The sequence below is a fragment of the Zosterops lateralis genome, assembly GCF_965231275.1.
Source record: "Zosterops lateralis genome assembly, chromosome: 11".
Lineage (NCBI taxonomy): Eukaryota > Metazoa > Chordata > Aves > Passeriformes > Zosteropidae > Zosterops > Zosterops lateralis.
In genome coordinates this window covers 1,113,488-1,129,601 of record NC_139771.1, presented here as the reverse complement: position 1 = coordinate 1,129,601, position 16,114 = coordinate 1,113,488, and the positions used below count along the sequence as shown (strand labels likewise).

At 36.2% G+C, this 16,114-nt stretch overlaps 2 protein-coding genes across 2 annotated transcripts in view; one reads left to right on the top strand and one right to left on the bottom strand.

Annotated features, from left to right (window-relative positions):
- CACNA2D3 (calcium voltage-gated channel auxiliary subunit alpha2delta 3) overlaps positions 1 to 16,114 on the top strand; it is a gene marked incomplete at both ends in the record, with an annotated part of 408,746 nt that overhangs the window by 323,261 nt on the left and 69,371 nt on the right. The window lies entirely within an intron of this gene.
- LRTM1 (leucine rich repeats and transmembrane domains 1) lies at positions 7,933 to 14,727 on the bottom strand (the record flags this gene model as incomplete). Its single annotated transcript, XM_083869688.1, has 3 exons — positions 7,933 to 8,366; positions 11,392 to 11,988; positions 14,550 to 14,727. 3 exons carry the CDS (start codon positions 14,725 to 14,727, stop codon positions 7,933 to 7,935), a joined length of 1,209 nt encoding a protein of 402 aa, XP_083725814.1.

Sequence of the window (16,114 nt, the reverse complement as noted above, 5' to 3'; positions counted from 1 at the left end):
TGAGAGTTCTGACAAAATATGTGAACCCTCAAAAATGCACTTCTCTGTAGAGGCGTTTTAGTTCAGAAGCTGCCGTACAATGTAGGACCTTGAAAACCCTTCTTGTTGAAAAAGGCCATCACTGTTCACAGAAAACATGAAAATGAGCCTCTTGGTATGTTTCATTGAAGGCAACAGAAGTGACATAACCTTCTTAGGGAAAAGAATAACTACTAAAGAATGCTGAAGAAAATGGCTGATGAAAATTGTTACTCTTAAGTTTTCTTCACTGAATGAGCAGACCCTGGATTTCAGGCCTCATTGGAAAAGACCATAGCAGGCTTAGAAAAAAGCTCTGGACACTGAGTCAGAAGAGTGAAGGATTAAATCATGCACAGGGGAAGTCTTTAGTCTCACATTCACTGAAAATTCAGAATTTGAAGATGAAGAGAAATAGTCCATTTTTGTTTCAAACAATACTGCTTAGAAAACCTGAAATTACAATTTTCCTTAATCTTTTTTTTTTCCTCTTTTTTTTCCAGACCAGTAAAATATGTGAATTGTAGAGGCTGGAATTGATCTCTTAAGATGATCTAGTCCAATCCTAGTGGACTAGAGCTGATCAGCTAGAGCTGATTGCCCAGAACTCTGTCCAATCAGATCTTAAATGCTTCTCAAGTGGAGAGACCATGCCCTCTCTGAGTGTGTTATATTAGATATAAATAGATATAAAACCAGGGTTTTTATTACTGTTGCCACCAATCGTTGAAAATGTAGAATTGCAAAAAGGTTTTGTTTCTGTGGTACCTTAGAAGGGCTATCTAAATAAGTATTTTCTGCCATTTGTTTTTTAATATGATCAGATTTGTGTTGGACCTCCTATTTATGAAAGTTGAAATTAGAAAACAGAAAACCCTAAATGAGCCCTCTTTGCACATGCCCTTCTGTGGCCTTTGGCAATTCAAATCAAGTAGTAGCTGACTTTGTTTGTCTTAAAGAGATAAAAAGCTTTACCAGCATGTCAGACCTGTAGTTTCTGAAAATGGGTAAGTCCTCAATGCTTTATGTCAGCTTAAATAAAATACTGTAGTAAGAGAAGCTCACTGTAGCTAAATTATTGGAAAATGAAGGTATTCCAGTTCTGTGAGGATGAAGGCATGTCTACAGTCATTTTCTATCAAAGAAGGGTGATTGCCTGGGATGTGCATTTAAGTGTTGCTATAGCTCTGACTCTGCCCTTTATGAACCTGCATAAAAAGAGAAACTGCACTTTTTTATATATATATATATATATATATATATATATATCCCCATGAACTAAATTATATTTAATATATGTATTAAGCAATCTGTATCAGGCATAGGAAATGTTACAAACTGAAGCAAAGGCAGTCCTCTTCTCTTCACTGACAGTGGGATTTTAAATGCTCTTACCAAAAATATTCATTATGCAAACAAGAATACTATGTTTTATTCTCCCAAAGAAATTTTTCCAAGTAGTGCCATGATCCAGTATTTTTTTCCAGTATTTAACTTTTCAAACTTGATCCTTTATTTTTATAACCAGCCCATATACAAATTCAAGGATTTTTTTCCCAAACCCTGGTAAGAGAGAGATTTTTTTGCAAGTGACCTCATTCATCACTTTCTTTGTTCTCCCTCTTATATAACTTGAAAACCCAACTTAAGTATAACAAGAAATTCAGTTATTCCATGTGAAATATTCCTAGTCAAAATGCTAAAAGGCCTCAGGTACTTTGAATGAATCAGCTTGAAGATTTAGCATCTCCTTCTGGATTTGTATCCATAAGCTAAGCTAAGAAATAGTAAAGACTTAATTTAATCACTGATTTGTTAAAAATGGCACACAATTTTGAATGCTTCTACTCTGGCCAGAGGAAAGTGACCCTGATGATCCTGCTGTTTAAGATAGTCAAACTGTACCTTGAAATTAGGAACGATCTAAAATCTCATATTACTTTTAAAATACAAATCAGTCATATTGAAACTGGTCACACTTCAGGTATTCATTCTTCCTGTTTAGATCAGACTCTCCAGGATAGCAATTTAAAAGGAAAATTTGTGAATAAACCAATTTGCCAGTAACTGTGACTTCTGCTGATCTAAGCTCTAAGTATGGAAGATTCTTTTAAAAATTCATGGAGGAAAATGTGCACCTTATTTCTGAAAATACGTACTTTTATAACACAGTTCACCCTTCTTTTTTCTTTTTATTATTTTTTTTTTTAATTTTTGTTTTGTTTTGTTTGTTTTTGTTTTTGTTTTTGTTTTTGTTTTTGTTTTTGTATATATGTGACCTCAACACTTCATTCAGGGTTTTTTTTTAAAGTGGATTTAACCTGGGTTTGCATGCACATCTCTCTTTTAACAAAGTGACTCTCAAGTACTTAATCAAAAGTAATTTGAATTATTGATATTTCTAGAAGTGAAAGGTACTGTAAAAGTTTCATAAATACTGAAATCTGCTGATCTTACAGTAGTACATAGAGCAAATACATGTGCTCTGTTCTTCTTGGACTTTTTTTCTTTTTTTTTTTCTCACATGTATTGCTTTCATATTATTATTAAGAACTTTCAGGCAAATGTCAGTGCCATATCCAGTCCTTAAAATTTATGATGCCATCTATAAAATTGCATTTTAATATGAAGGCCTAGGGGAAAATGAATATGTCATCATAATGACACATCAACCAAATTTTTGAGGCATTCTAAAATAGATGTTTTCCTTGTCAGGCAAGAGAGTGATTTACCTAATCTTTACTCCCCATTATAAGCCACAGAATATTATATTCAGCAGTAGCATTTAGCAAATCCCTCAAAATGTTTTGGTAGAAAACCACAACTTTATGTTTTTCTTGAGTTTCTTTTTCTTTTGGAATATTGTTTTTGTATTCATAAATCTAGTATTGGTATACAGACTAATGTTTCCAGCTTTAGGAAAGCTGAGATGTGTATTTGTACAGCCTAACATTAAGCAACTCACATGTTGGGAGCCATTGCTTGGGAAAGATGGTTTGGAGGAAAATTGTGGAGAGAGGTCAACTCCTTCAGTAGATACTTTGGAGCACGTGGCAAAGTCCTGTCCCTTTCCACTGGCTGAACAGGGAAGCTGAAGTTAGTGACATATTTGCAGTCCAGACATTTACATTCATTTGCATTTGTTCTCAGTTCATTTAATCATACAAAATCAGTGTGTGGAATAGTTTAATAGTGTTTTTGCTTTTTTGAGGTGGCTCTCTGCTGGTGTTACCATGAGAATTTAACCTCTATTTATCTAATTCTTGGGGTTTCCTCACCAGTTTTCTTGGAGAATCCAGGACTTTGACAGATGTACCCAACATGTTTAATATTTATATATATAGTAAATGGCATAGAGCATCTGCTCTTTGCTTCTGCACTTCTGCTTTGCTGTTGGGATTTGTTGCTTGGTCGGCTGGGTTTTAGTTTTATGTAATTCATGGAGCAGGAAGATCCTTGTGATCTAATAGCAATCAGATTCTAGGGGCATTTTGCTAAAGAATCCAGCTGCCAGCAAAATAAATCCCTGACTGCAGATCAAGCAGAACAAGGCAGGAGAGGAGCTGTGGGTCCTTTGGATAACTTCAAATAGTGCTGCACAAGGTTGAAGCTGCAATCATAAATATGAATACATTGCTATAATTTTAATTTATTGATTAATGATTAATTTATTTTCCCTTCAGTGGGCATATTTCCAAACAGTGTTTTCTCATGTGTTTTATCTTGAAATGAAGATGGACACCATTTGCAAAAATGTTGAGCACATAGTGTACACAGCCCTAAAACCTGGAGGGATCCCTCTGCAATCAGTACAAGAGAGCAACCACAGCTTCCACTGGAGAGAGGTGTCAAGTTTGGATTTGTTGGTGTGTTTATTATGGATTTCTGATTCCTACACCTTCTCCCCTGTTGTGGTTTAATGTGGCTGGTGTTGCTGCCTGTTTCCCCCCTGGTCTGGGGAACATGCAGCCAGATTTCAGGTAATATAAACTCAGGACATACCAAGACTCTGAAGATTGTGATTACTGTGCCACTTTTGGCCAAATTAATAGATCCAAGTTGTAAAAGTAGGCATCCTTTCTGGATGCTTGACTAAAGCCTGTGTGTCCTTGTCTCCTGGGCAGCAAGGAGATTGTTGTAATTGGGAAGCAAAAGTAGATTGTTGTAATGGTGGTTGTTTTCCTGCTAATTGTTCACGAGAGATAAGCTATGTGAAGTGTCACTAAATGTGCTACTGTGATATTGAAGAAGAAGGATCCAGATTTTGTTTGGACACTGTATTACTAGATAATAATGAAGCTGAATTTTGATTGACTTTTTGCAAGCTCTCAATGGAAAGACAAATATGGCAAGCAATTATGTTTCAGTTTAAACTTTGTGTCTTTCAGTAGAGATGGTTTTGGTAGTTTTCTGTAAAAAACATGGAGATATTATAGTCTTCAATTTTTGTTCTAAACTGAAATTTTTAGAAATTTTTCTGTAAACAAAGCCACATAGTGAGTCTGTATATGAAAGACAGGAATGCAACAACGTGTGTTCTTTCCCTGTCTTTGCAAATGCCTTGCAGAGTAGCATGTCCTGATATTTTGTTGACTTTGAGGGGGAAGAGTGTTTTTCATAGAGATTAGAAAAAAATACTGTGCTTACTATAATACTCTCATGAAATTGCTAGAAGAACAACAAAGCTTTCTCAGCATCCTTTATCTGAAAAATAAATCTGTGCAGACAAATAATTTCAGTGGCAGATGCCCATTGCTAAGCTTTATAAATTAAGGGCAGTTCTGTAGAGATTCCCTATATTCAGTCTTCCACTTGCTATAGTAATTAATTTTTATAGAAAACAAATTGTGTCTTTTATCTCTGTTTATCCATAGTTGAAAATTCTGTTTCCTCTACTGAAAAATAAATATTTTACCTTTATTAAATAATTGAATCAATACTTTTCTCTGTTCATTTACTGCTATTACCTTATCATTAGGAAGGACTGAATTTTTCAATTGCAAACACTTTTATGATATACAGACTTACAAATGTTAAATGAAATATTTCCCTGTGATTTTTTGTTTGTTTGTTTTTATTGTATTTTTTTTCCTTTGGCAAACAGCATGTTAGAAACTATAGAATCAGATTTTGCATGGGTTGGCTTGCTGTTCCCACAGCAGAGGGAACTAATGGAAATATTTAATAGTTTGCTTTCTGGCAGAACTCCATATCAATTTACAGCCTTGTGTGTGCATGAAAATCCTGAAAGCATCTTCAGTGTCACTCAGAATGAGTTTCTTTAAATGTTGTTGTGCCATTCGTTGACTCTTCCTCGCCTTTTTCTTTTTTTCCTTCTTCTTCTTCTTTCTTTTTTTTTTTTTTTTTTTTTTTTAACTATATGAATGATGATACATGAGGAAAGCCTGAAAGGTTTTTGGTGCTAGGACTGTTTCTTTAAGGACTAAGAATATGTTTTGGTTTATTCCTGACTAGGAAATATCAAGTCAATTCTTGTTTTTCTTTGGCTTGAAAATACCAGAAGTGTGAAGTGATTTGTGATGGAAGCTGTGCTGCTGTGTCTGAGCCTGTTAGAAACAGTGAGGGTAAAATTTCTCTGGAGGCTGGAAGTTTATTAGCTTTCATCTCAGGACCTACACTTTGAGTACAACTGTGCTCATTTTAGGTTGTCACTGTGGAAAAAACAATGATTTGGCATGATCCCAAACTCATTTTTGGGCCAATGGGCAATAAGATCCAATCCTGTCTTACTTCTGTCTTCTGTATCTGAAAAACTGTTTTGCTTTGCAAAATGTTATGGCAGTAAATGGATAAAAGAATAAAAAATGTATGTTTACATATTTAAATGACTTAGTTCTGAAAGTAGATTAGATTATTCATTAAGCGTCACCAAATATTTACAAGAAAAAAAAAAAGTAAACATCAAGAGATCAGATTAAAGTGCCTGAATACAAATATTCTACGTTAGGATATTGTAAAAAATACAAATATTCTAAAAATGTTGCACTGCTGATGTCTCAGCTGAAGCAATGTTCCCAGTCTAGGGTGCCACATTTTAGACAAAATGGAAGAGAACTGAAAAGGCTCCAAGGAATGCAGGAGGAAAAATTTTGGAGAACGTGGTATTGCAGGAAAATTTTGAAACAGCTTGTTTTATTTAGTTCAGGACAGAGAAGAATGAACAGAGCCTAATAATGATATGAAGCACTTAGCAGTTAAAAAAAAAAAAAAAGAAAAGAAAAGAAAAGAAAAGAAAAGAAAAGAAAAGAAAAGAAAAGAAAAGAAAAGAAAAGAAAAGAAAAGAAAAGAAAAGAAAAGAAAAAAAAAAGGACAGTAATTGATTGTTTTCAATATCTGTTAGATTTAGATTAAGACTGAGATGCTTAATTTTCTCTGGACATGAAAGTAACTGCAGATGCAGGAATGAGCTTTAATATTTAAGTTGCAATTATTACGAAGTAGATAAGAGCAAGGGTTACATGACTCCTGCCATAGAGCCCATTACTCAGTTGAGGCTGTTACTGGAACAGCTACAGAGATTAATTTCAAAATCCATCTGTTAGAAGGAGAGCGCAGATCTCCAAATGCCAAAACACAGCTTCCCTTGCCCTTATTGCAGATATTTCCATGGCTTTTTTCCTCAATACTATAAACATTGCTGATTTGTGCATTGGCTACCTGGACAGGTCTTTATCGTTGTCACTGGGGACAGTCAGGAGATGGATGAGATGTCTGCCACAAATAGCCTAAAATGTATTTTATCCAGTCTTGAAAAAGGTGAATGGATTTCCTGATCTCTGTCGATTGCCTTAAAATAATTTCTAAGAACCATTAAAATAACTACCTCTGCACACTCAAAATATTCTTGGAATTCTGAACATATGACATTCATATGGCTTTGGCTCTGATTTCCTCTGATGGTGAAAGAGCTCTGCAAAGAGGAAGGATGGAGCCTTGGGTGAATCCAGCTGAATGTTCCCTATGACAGGGAGGATGTGGGAACATGCAACTGCATTATCCTCCTGCTGAAGGGCAGCACTGTGATGGGAGCTGCACCTACAGTCATGGCATTTGCAAAATGGAGCACTTGTGTGAGGGTTTGGTAATAAGGGGCTTCAGAAAAGACTGTAGCAAGCGTGTAAGCGAACAGGATATCAGCAGAGTCTTCAGGTATGGTCTGTGTACTCCTTTTGGGACTTGTATCAAAAGCACTGTCGCATTTCTTCCTTCAGCATTTTCTCAGCTCTCTTCTTTCTCCCTACTATGTAATTAAAAAATTATATGCATAGTTAACAAAATGCTTCTTATTTTCTAGGTTAGGAAATGGATGCTTCCTGGGACACACTGGGAAGCTGAAAACACACTTTTGGAAATACTTTTAGCACATTTATGTTATCAGTAGCAGTGCATAGAATGGCTGGTTTGAGAACTGCTTTTGAATTGTATACATCTTGAATTAAATAATAATATGTACTCTAAAATAGTACAAATTTAACTAATTAAACTAAGTTAGATGGATATTTTCTGTTTTTCTTTGCAGAACATCACTCCTGTCAGCCACTGACTGTAGGTGCACCATAGATCAGGTCTTGGTTTAATACTACATCAAGAGTTAGTAAAGGGTGGCAGAATATTTTAAACTCACTACATCAAGATTCAGTGTTCTCAAACACTCAGCCCTAAATAGTGGCTTTGGAATATACATACACAAAATAAATAAACTTCTGTTGTTTTATATTAAGTCTTAATGGATGTTCTGAACAATATATATACTCACATTTTAAAAAAGTATGAAAAAGAGGGAAAGAATGAAATAAAATAACCCCAGTAATTACTAAAACAATGCTATTGAGATTCCAGGCTTTTCAACTGCAGCAAGGGCTTTATTTTCAAGAAGCCAAAGACAGAAGCAACTCAAGCCGAGGATCTCTCCAGCGGCTCCTTTTCCTTGGGCGTTCCATGCTGCCTGACCGGGGCCAAGTGCTCTTTGTGGTACTTGGCCGTGATGGCCGCATAGGCACAGCCATAGACAGCAGCTGCCAGCATCATCAGGCACACGATGCCACACACCACGCCGGTGATGACCACAGTGGCGATGGCGTGGCGCAGGCTGGCGGGACGGGGTTTGGGCTTGAGCTCGCAACTGGTGTGGCCACTGTCCCCTGGCTCGCTGTGGGGGCCGTGCTTCAGAGAGCCCCGCTGCTCCAGGCCATGCTGGTGGCTGCTGGCCAGGTGTATGTGAGCTGTCCTCAGAGGACAAGCCCCAAAGAGCTCGTAGGGAACCTTGAGAAGGTCCTTCCCCTTCCGAATCCCTGGCGCTGAGCAGATGATGCCATCACTTATTCCTCCTGGAAATAAAAAACAGTAGTTGTAATAGTTGACAATTACTGAATCACCTTAATGTAAAATTAACATAAACCTGAAGTAAATTTATCATCAACAGCATTGCAGTGAATGCATTTTGGTTGATTCTCCAGATATGGTTGTTCTGTATCCGAATTTCAGGAAGTAACAGGCAGAAATTTAGGTAAATCCTCTGTTCTTGCAGTCTGCAGTCTTTGATGCTGTGTAGCAGAGGCATTTTTCAGGACAGCCATGACAGTTAATTCTCCTTAACTCTTATTCTGAACTTTGAAAAAAGCTCATACATTTTACAATGAAACAACTTCATACTTTTAAAGATTTATAACATGTTTTAAAGGCTTTTGTTCAATTAGGTCAGTGGTGAGATTATTTCACATCAAAATAAGAGAGCATTTTCAAAAAGCAGTTCATCAGGAGTTAGATTATCTGTGTTTTTATGGATGTAAGTGTAAAAAAACCTATGGTGGTAGAAAAATAATGACTATCATAGATAAACAAAGAGGTATTGTTAACTGCAAACTCAGTTTGTTCAACTTCTGACCACTGCTGATTTTTATGTCAAGAAATGGAAACAACATATTGAGAAAATATTTCCCAGTTGATTGAAATATCCCATGAAATCATAAGTTTTCTGACTGTATGTTAACTGTAACAGGGCAAATCGAAAGTTCAGTAAGTTGTATGTACCCATGAGGGATTTTTTGAAGCAAGGCTTGTGATAAGAAAATACGCAGAAGTATAAAGGAGTTGAATTTAATCAATGTATTACCCTGCTCAAATGCTACATTTCATGATTGCTTAGAGCCAACTTCCCAAAGGAGGTTCTAGGTCAATGGGGAGAGAAGTAGGAATTCACAGTCCTGGTAAATCATGGGATTGTTCCTGAGTGTGTACAGGAAAATGCACAAAAACGTAGCCCTCCAGGTACCTAGTCAGAGCACAGGGTGTAGAGGAGAGGAGGAGGAGTCCACAAGGCCAAAACCAGTGTTGACATATTTAAAAAAAATTAACTAATCAAATCAACTGAATGTCCTTTCTCCTCTCCTCTATGTCCAAAATAATTCACCTTTCAGCTAAAGCCAGGCACACAGATTTTCAATCTGAAAAGACTTTGAGAAAGTAGTGAATACAGATGGAGCCAAACTGAAATCTGGATACTGCTCAACAAATAATGCTGATATTCCAGGACAGATTTGAGCATAGCAAAATATATTTCATTCTGGTGAAACCCAAAGTATGGTTCCAGACATCTTCAATGTGTTAGATTGGATATGAATATAGATAAAATCTCCAAATCCTTCAACTCTTATCCTTTCATGGTTTTAAGTAACTAATTATATGTGCTTGGAATAGAACCCTAGTGTTTCTCCTGAACTGAACTATTCTCTGTAATTTCCTGTGAATATGTGTGAAATTTCAATTGCCTGTGATGGATTCAGCTAAAAACACTCAAAAATTTTGTATTTATATTGCTTTGTTATGACATGCAAGAAATGTCTGCAGAGCCGCTGTGAATTTTCATCACATGTGTCCTATAAATAGTAGGAAATATTAATGTGCAATGTAATTAATTTTTCTTCATGTGATTAAGACAAGTAATTTTAGGGAAATACAAACACAGAAGAGAACATAATACTTGGGCTTCCTTTAAATCTTTTTGCTAAAATTAATTTTTAAGATCGATGTCACTTCATTTAATTAACCTGTACAGTGTTCAGAAAGATGGAAGGACATCACTGAAATTCTAGACAACATTGTTTCTTGAAATAAATGATAATATTTATCATGCTGGCAGAGTAATTAAGATAATCTGATATGTTTATCTTGTCTTCTGCACAGAGAAGTAAATCCCTGCTGAACTTCCAGCATAATAGACTAAAGCCCTGCGATAAAGTAATATTTTACTTATTCAAAATATTAAGATTTTATTGCCGAGAGGAGTTTAGCCTTTTGTCTTTTCTCAAAGATGGCTCATGGCAGTGAATTTACCTCACCCGAAGCCCACTCCAGTAGTAATTGGGTCCCTGCATGGCCAATATGGTTTTCCAGCTGGCCTGCAGAGTTCTGATCCCTGCAGAAGGCAGTCCATCAGTCTCAGGCCACATGGGCCATCTCCACATCCCCCTGTGCTGCAACAGGCTCCACAGCACTTTGGTACACAGACAGGTAATCAGTAGTTTGGTCACACGCAAACATCAAAGCCTGGTTTAGAAAAAAGAAAATTGCCCTGCTGTTCTGAATTCTCAGTCTAAGCATACCTCCAAGGAGAAATAAATTAATTTCTTTTTATACTTAATTCCTTTAGAATTAAATCATGTTATATTTTTCACAGCATAACTCATGAATATATTTAAAAGCAAGTGTGACCAAAATACTGACACTACTATTTATAAACTTCACTTTTCCCTGTGTGATGCCATGACACATTTCTGCCAGGAAATTGGCAATGAATTGAGTTCCTCTTCGGGTTAACAACAAACTAGGAAGTGATACTAGGTGTTCATAAAATATTAAGGAACTACTAACTCATAATTGATAGAAAAACTAGAATCTTGGGCTCTCTAAAATTTGCTCAATACTGATACCTGTCTTGAAGTTTGCCAACGTACAACAGGTAAAAAGCTTTAGAACAGTAGGTTGCTTTCCAGAAAAAATACATTGGTAGAATTAAAACAAGTGTATGTGCACAGGTATACTTGTTTTATATGTAGAAATGTCTATATCTGAATTCACACATTAGAGAACACACGTGTATCTGCTATGTGGTTGTGTGTGCATCCTTGCTCCTTCTCTGGGCATGAATATCAAGTCCCTCTCTGACTCTAGTTTGCCACCTGTGTTTATAAAAGTACTTATATTCTGACGTATGCATAGGAATATAGTTTAGTGTGTTTATTTGAGGAAGTGACTTAGAGTGTGGGGTAAATTTTTAAGCCATGAAGTGAAGATCAATTAGACACTGGTTAAATATTCTCATGTATGCTATATGTAGTGAGAAAATTTCCTTACCTCTGTATAGAAAACTCTCCAGCCACAGTTTCAGGCCAAAGATATTACAATTGCATTGCCAGGGATTATCTTTGAAGAGAACCACTTTTAGGTTTGGAAGTGACTCCAGCAGAATTCTTTCCATTTTCTGAAGTTTGTTATGCTTCACAGAGAGCAACGTTATATTCCCTGTGCTGTTTCCAAATGTCTCAGGCAATCGAATAATGCTGTTGGATGACAAGTCCAGTTCTTTTAGGTGTGGGAGGAAACTGAAAGTCTTGTTTTCGATATAATGAATCAAATTTCTGGTTAAGTTTAAAACCTGTAGATACCTTAGTTTTTGGAAAGCACCTGGTGCCACACTTGAGAGAGAATTATTAGACAAGTCTAAGATTTTGAGTAACGGCGTTGCAGTGAATGCATTTTGGTTGATTCTCCAGATACGGTTGTTCTGCAACTGTAGTATCTGAATTTCAGGAGGTAAACGGGCAGGAATTTCGGTAAATCCTCTGTTCTTGCAGTCTGCAGTCTTTGAGGCTGTATGGCAGAGGCATTTTTCAGGGCAGCCATGAGCTGTGTGTGCCAGCAAGATGACACTACAGACCAAATGCCAGTTACCTGTATCACAAGTGAAAGAAGATTTAAAATTAGTTTAAAATATTTGTCTTTAGACAATACACAGGCCATAGACACACCCAGAAGGTACACAGTTCCACAATAAACAATAATGTAGATATCACAGTGTGTTTCTTTTACAATACATAAGTAAATGACAGATAGTGTTGATGTACTTCTGTAGTGCAGAATGAAGATAATGCTACCATGATCTTAAAATTAAGTACTTCCCATGCTTTTTTCTTAAGTACAAATGTTTTTCAAGAGGATTTGCTATCAGCAGAGCAGTGATGTTTGAAGGGAATGTGACAGTTTCTGAAATTATTAAATTGAAATGTCTCTCTTTCTGTGGTAGCAACAACTTTAAACGTCTTGTGTCAGAAGAATTACAAGCAGGAATTTTATTTTTCATTGGTTTTACTAATATTACTGCCTGGAAGAGTTGAATCAGTGTACCATTAAAAAAAATTACAAGCTTCAAAGACATAGCTATAAAAACTATTAGCAGTACTTTTTGAGCAATCCAGGTTCTGTCAGAAAATATCTATTTATTCTTTTTTAATTCCCTTCTCTGAATGCCAGCTGTACTTCCCATAGATACAGGTTTCTTCTACACAGTCACCAGACATTTGTCAATAAGCTTCTGAAAATATCAATTACTTGACAGGAGTACTTAGTAATATTTAGTATTTATAATTATCTGCTGCTCCCTGATGTTCAGAGTTTTAACTGAAAAAAAAAAAAAGCTTTTATCTTTTATGTCTTGCTAATAATCTTAACTTTGAAAACAAGGTACTTAAAGCTAGGCTTGTATGCATATAATAAAACATTAAAAAACTCAGTATCAAATAATTACATTTTCTTTGACTAAAGAAAGTCAGAATGATGAATCCTTTTCTAACATTGTTTTTGAGATGCTTCAAATAATTTTTACTATTTACTGTTTCAAAATGCAAAACATTTTAGTTATTTCCTACTTGAAACCTTTTGAAAATAAAGTGATTGCTGTTTATTGACTTATAGAGATCAAATGTGAATTCCATATTGATGGAATAATGTATGAATATAGTAAGAAATATGATAAATACATAACTACAAGTTGTATTTTGAGACTACAGTTTAAGACACAAATTACTCAATTTTCACTCAGAAATGAAATATTTATATTAAAATTACACATAATCTTCTGCAATGCTGAATTCTGCATCATAAAATTCACTTGAAAGAATCCAGCATTCCTGCATGCAAGGTAAGCAATACTTTCATTACACTGTTCTGCAACAGTTGGCTTTAGAAACACAGCTTCCAATGTAGAGGTAAAATAAACTCTGCTTGGCAAGGAAATGCTTTGCAAACAGAAAAATTGCATTATCAATCTGAATGCTTCAGTATCTCACCTTTCATTCTGCTCTGCTTGTTCTTCCCCTGGCAGAAGATTCTGTCCAGATTTCTGATGTAGAACAGTAGCAGCCACTGTTCTAATTCCCAGTTCAAATCTGTAACGTGCTCATCCAGTTTCCTTTCTTGTGGGTTTTTAGGTGGTATCTGTAACTTGTGTAGAAGGGCAACTATTTCTACTCAGTTACTCCATCAGCCCTCGGTTTTTTTCTTAATCACAATCTTCTTCCTCCTTTATGACTCTCAGAGACTTATTCTGCATCTTAATCAGACAACAAGCCATGCAAACAGTGTCTGTCCAGCTCTGGCTGGACAGCTGTAACGTACAAATAATGACCTGATAACCTCCCCTCTTCAATTTGTTTAATCCCCATCAAAAGCAAAGCACAAAAAACAAAACCACCTTTTTTAAATCCAGTATGGTTTCTGAATTCTGGTGGATTATTAGCCAGGCTGTATCAATTTTTGCAAGATCTGAACATGGATTTTGATTATCCTGGGCTGTGACTGGAGGCAGTGGAGTGTATAATATCACTACAAATAGTCCTGTGGGTTGATGACATGGTTTTGACAGTGCCCTTGTTTGCTCTTTTAAGCTTATTCATCTGACATCTATTAGTTGTGCTGACAGGATTTTATTGCTTGGGAATACAAGGCCAGTGGATCCTTCCATAAAAATGGCACACATCCTAGTATAGTCACCATGAATATTGAACAAATTAATTTATTTTCAAAGATATTGGAAAGATGTAGCGGATGATACTAAAATTGTAATGTGTGGTGCTTTGACTTGTTCCTGTGTTATTTCTTCTGTAGAACTCATACTGTGCCATCTACACCAATAAAAGGATTAATGACTTGTGAGCATGAAGGAATTCAAAGGTGTTGAAAGGAATGGCAGATCTGGTATATAACTGAGTCTTTTCAGGCCATATGATCACTCCATCTATGAGCTGTCCTATGGAGAGGGAAGTTGTGCAAGCAAAACATTTCAGATCTATAATACAGCTTTCTTGAGTGCAAATTCTGCTTTTTTGGTGCTTTTAAAAATGATCACACAAAGTTCACTTTCCAGGTCAAAATTTATATGATTTAGGCAATGTTCTAGGAGTACTAGAAAAATCAGATCATAAGGTCCAAGCTGCTGTTGAAAGCAGGGTCTTTACCAGAAGTTATCTCAGGTTCTGTCAAGTTGAGACTTTGATACTTCCAGTAACAGATTCTGTCACTTTTCTGGGCAACCTTCTGCAATGTGTTACTGTTCTCAGAATCAATAACTTTTTCTTTCATCCAGTTAGAGTTTTCCTTCGAGCAGCTTGTGTCCCTCCCCTCTTGTCCTGTCATTATGAATCCCTGAGAAGAGAATAACCCCATCTCTTCCATAGGTACCTTTTGGTTTCCAAAAGTCTGTGCTGAGCTCTCTGTCCCCCTGGCTCACAGGGCAGAGCTGTGCCTGTCAGTATTGTGTGCTTTGCTCAGTTGTTTCTGACACCAGTCAAGATACCCAGAGGAAAAGTGGGTACTTGGGAAAAGTGAAGGAGAACATAGAGAAATTGTCATTTTGTATAGTAAACATGATTGCTCATCTTGAGGATCCCAGGATTACTGCTGTGCATGGCAGACCTTACTATCCTTGACACATTGTCCTGATATGAGATGAGGCCTGGAATTGAGTGTGAAGGAACACTGCAGGTGTAGATAACCTGGTACCACAGTCATCCTGTATTGTTACAATTCAGGACGGGTCATGTAACAACACATAGAACTCCAATTTCTTCAGAGGGCTTAGAGCAAAGTTTATTGAAAGACAGATTCTTTTTATACAGTGTTTGGGTACAATGAATAGGATTGGTCCTTTAGGGCACCACCTTTTTGTAAACATCTCTACCAGTAAACAAGTTGGAAAAACACCAGGTGTCAGGAGGACAGTATCTACAAGATTGTTTTGGGTTCCTCCTTATGATTTCCCAGACCAGACTGAGAGAGTTCTGTACTTGGCTTTTCCACTGGCTTCAAGGCACTGCCTGGAGCCTAAGAATCCATGTTCTGACCACTGTCAGTTCCCACAATCCTGTTAACCCCAACCTTACAAAAAAGGGGAGAGAAGAATAAAGATCATCTGTACTGTACTTCAGATGCATGTCAGGTTAATGCAAAAAGCTTTTTTAACTTCTGTAGCATGATACATTTATTTGCTATTTTTATGACCCATCTTAAAAAAATGTCTGTGAATCATTTTAGTGAAGACACAATTAAATGTAAAAAAGGTCTGTTATAAAATAGCATCTTCCTTAGAAGTTTTAGCCATGTTAGCTATAATGCTCTTACAAAGAATAAACTTAGGTCAGATACTTTTTTCTTGGGAAGAAGACATCCCAATCTCCCTGCATTAAATCATCCCTTGTGTCAGTGACTCTTTTCATGACTTTTGATTATCTTGCAGAAGGTAACAGCTATTATATTATTGACTTTTTGGTGTGATAAGATGATTTTAAATTCTCTTTAGTATCTATAATTTTATTTAGCTTATGAATTTAAAGGGTTTATTTTTAAAGTTATTTTTCCATCTTAGCTAATATTTGCTACCAAATTGGTATACAGGCTCCCACTGCAGTTAATTTCATCTAACAGTGGGCTTAAAGAATTTCTCTTAACTGCCTCTCCTATTTTAGGTAAGTCTTTGCAACTATAATTGTATTATTTTTAGTATTCACCATATTACAGAGATATT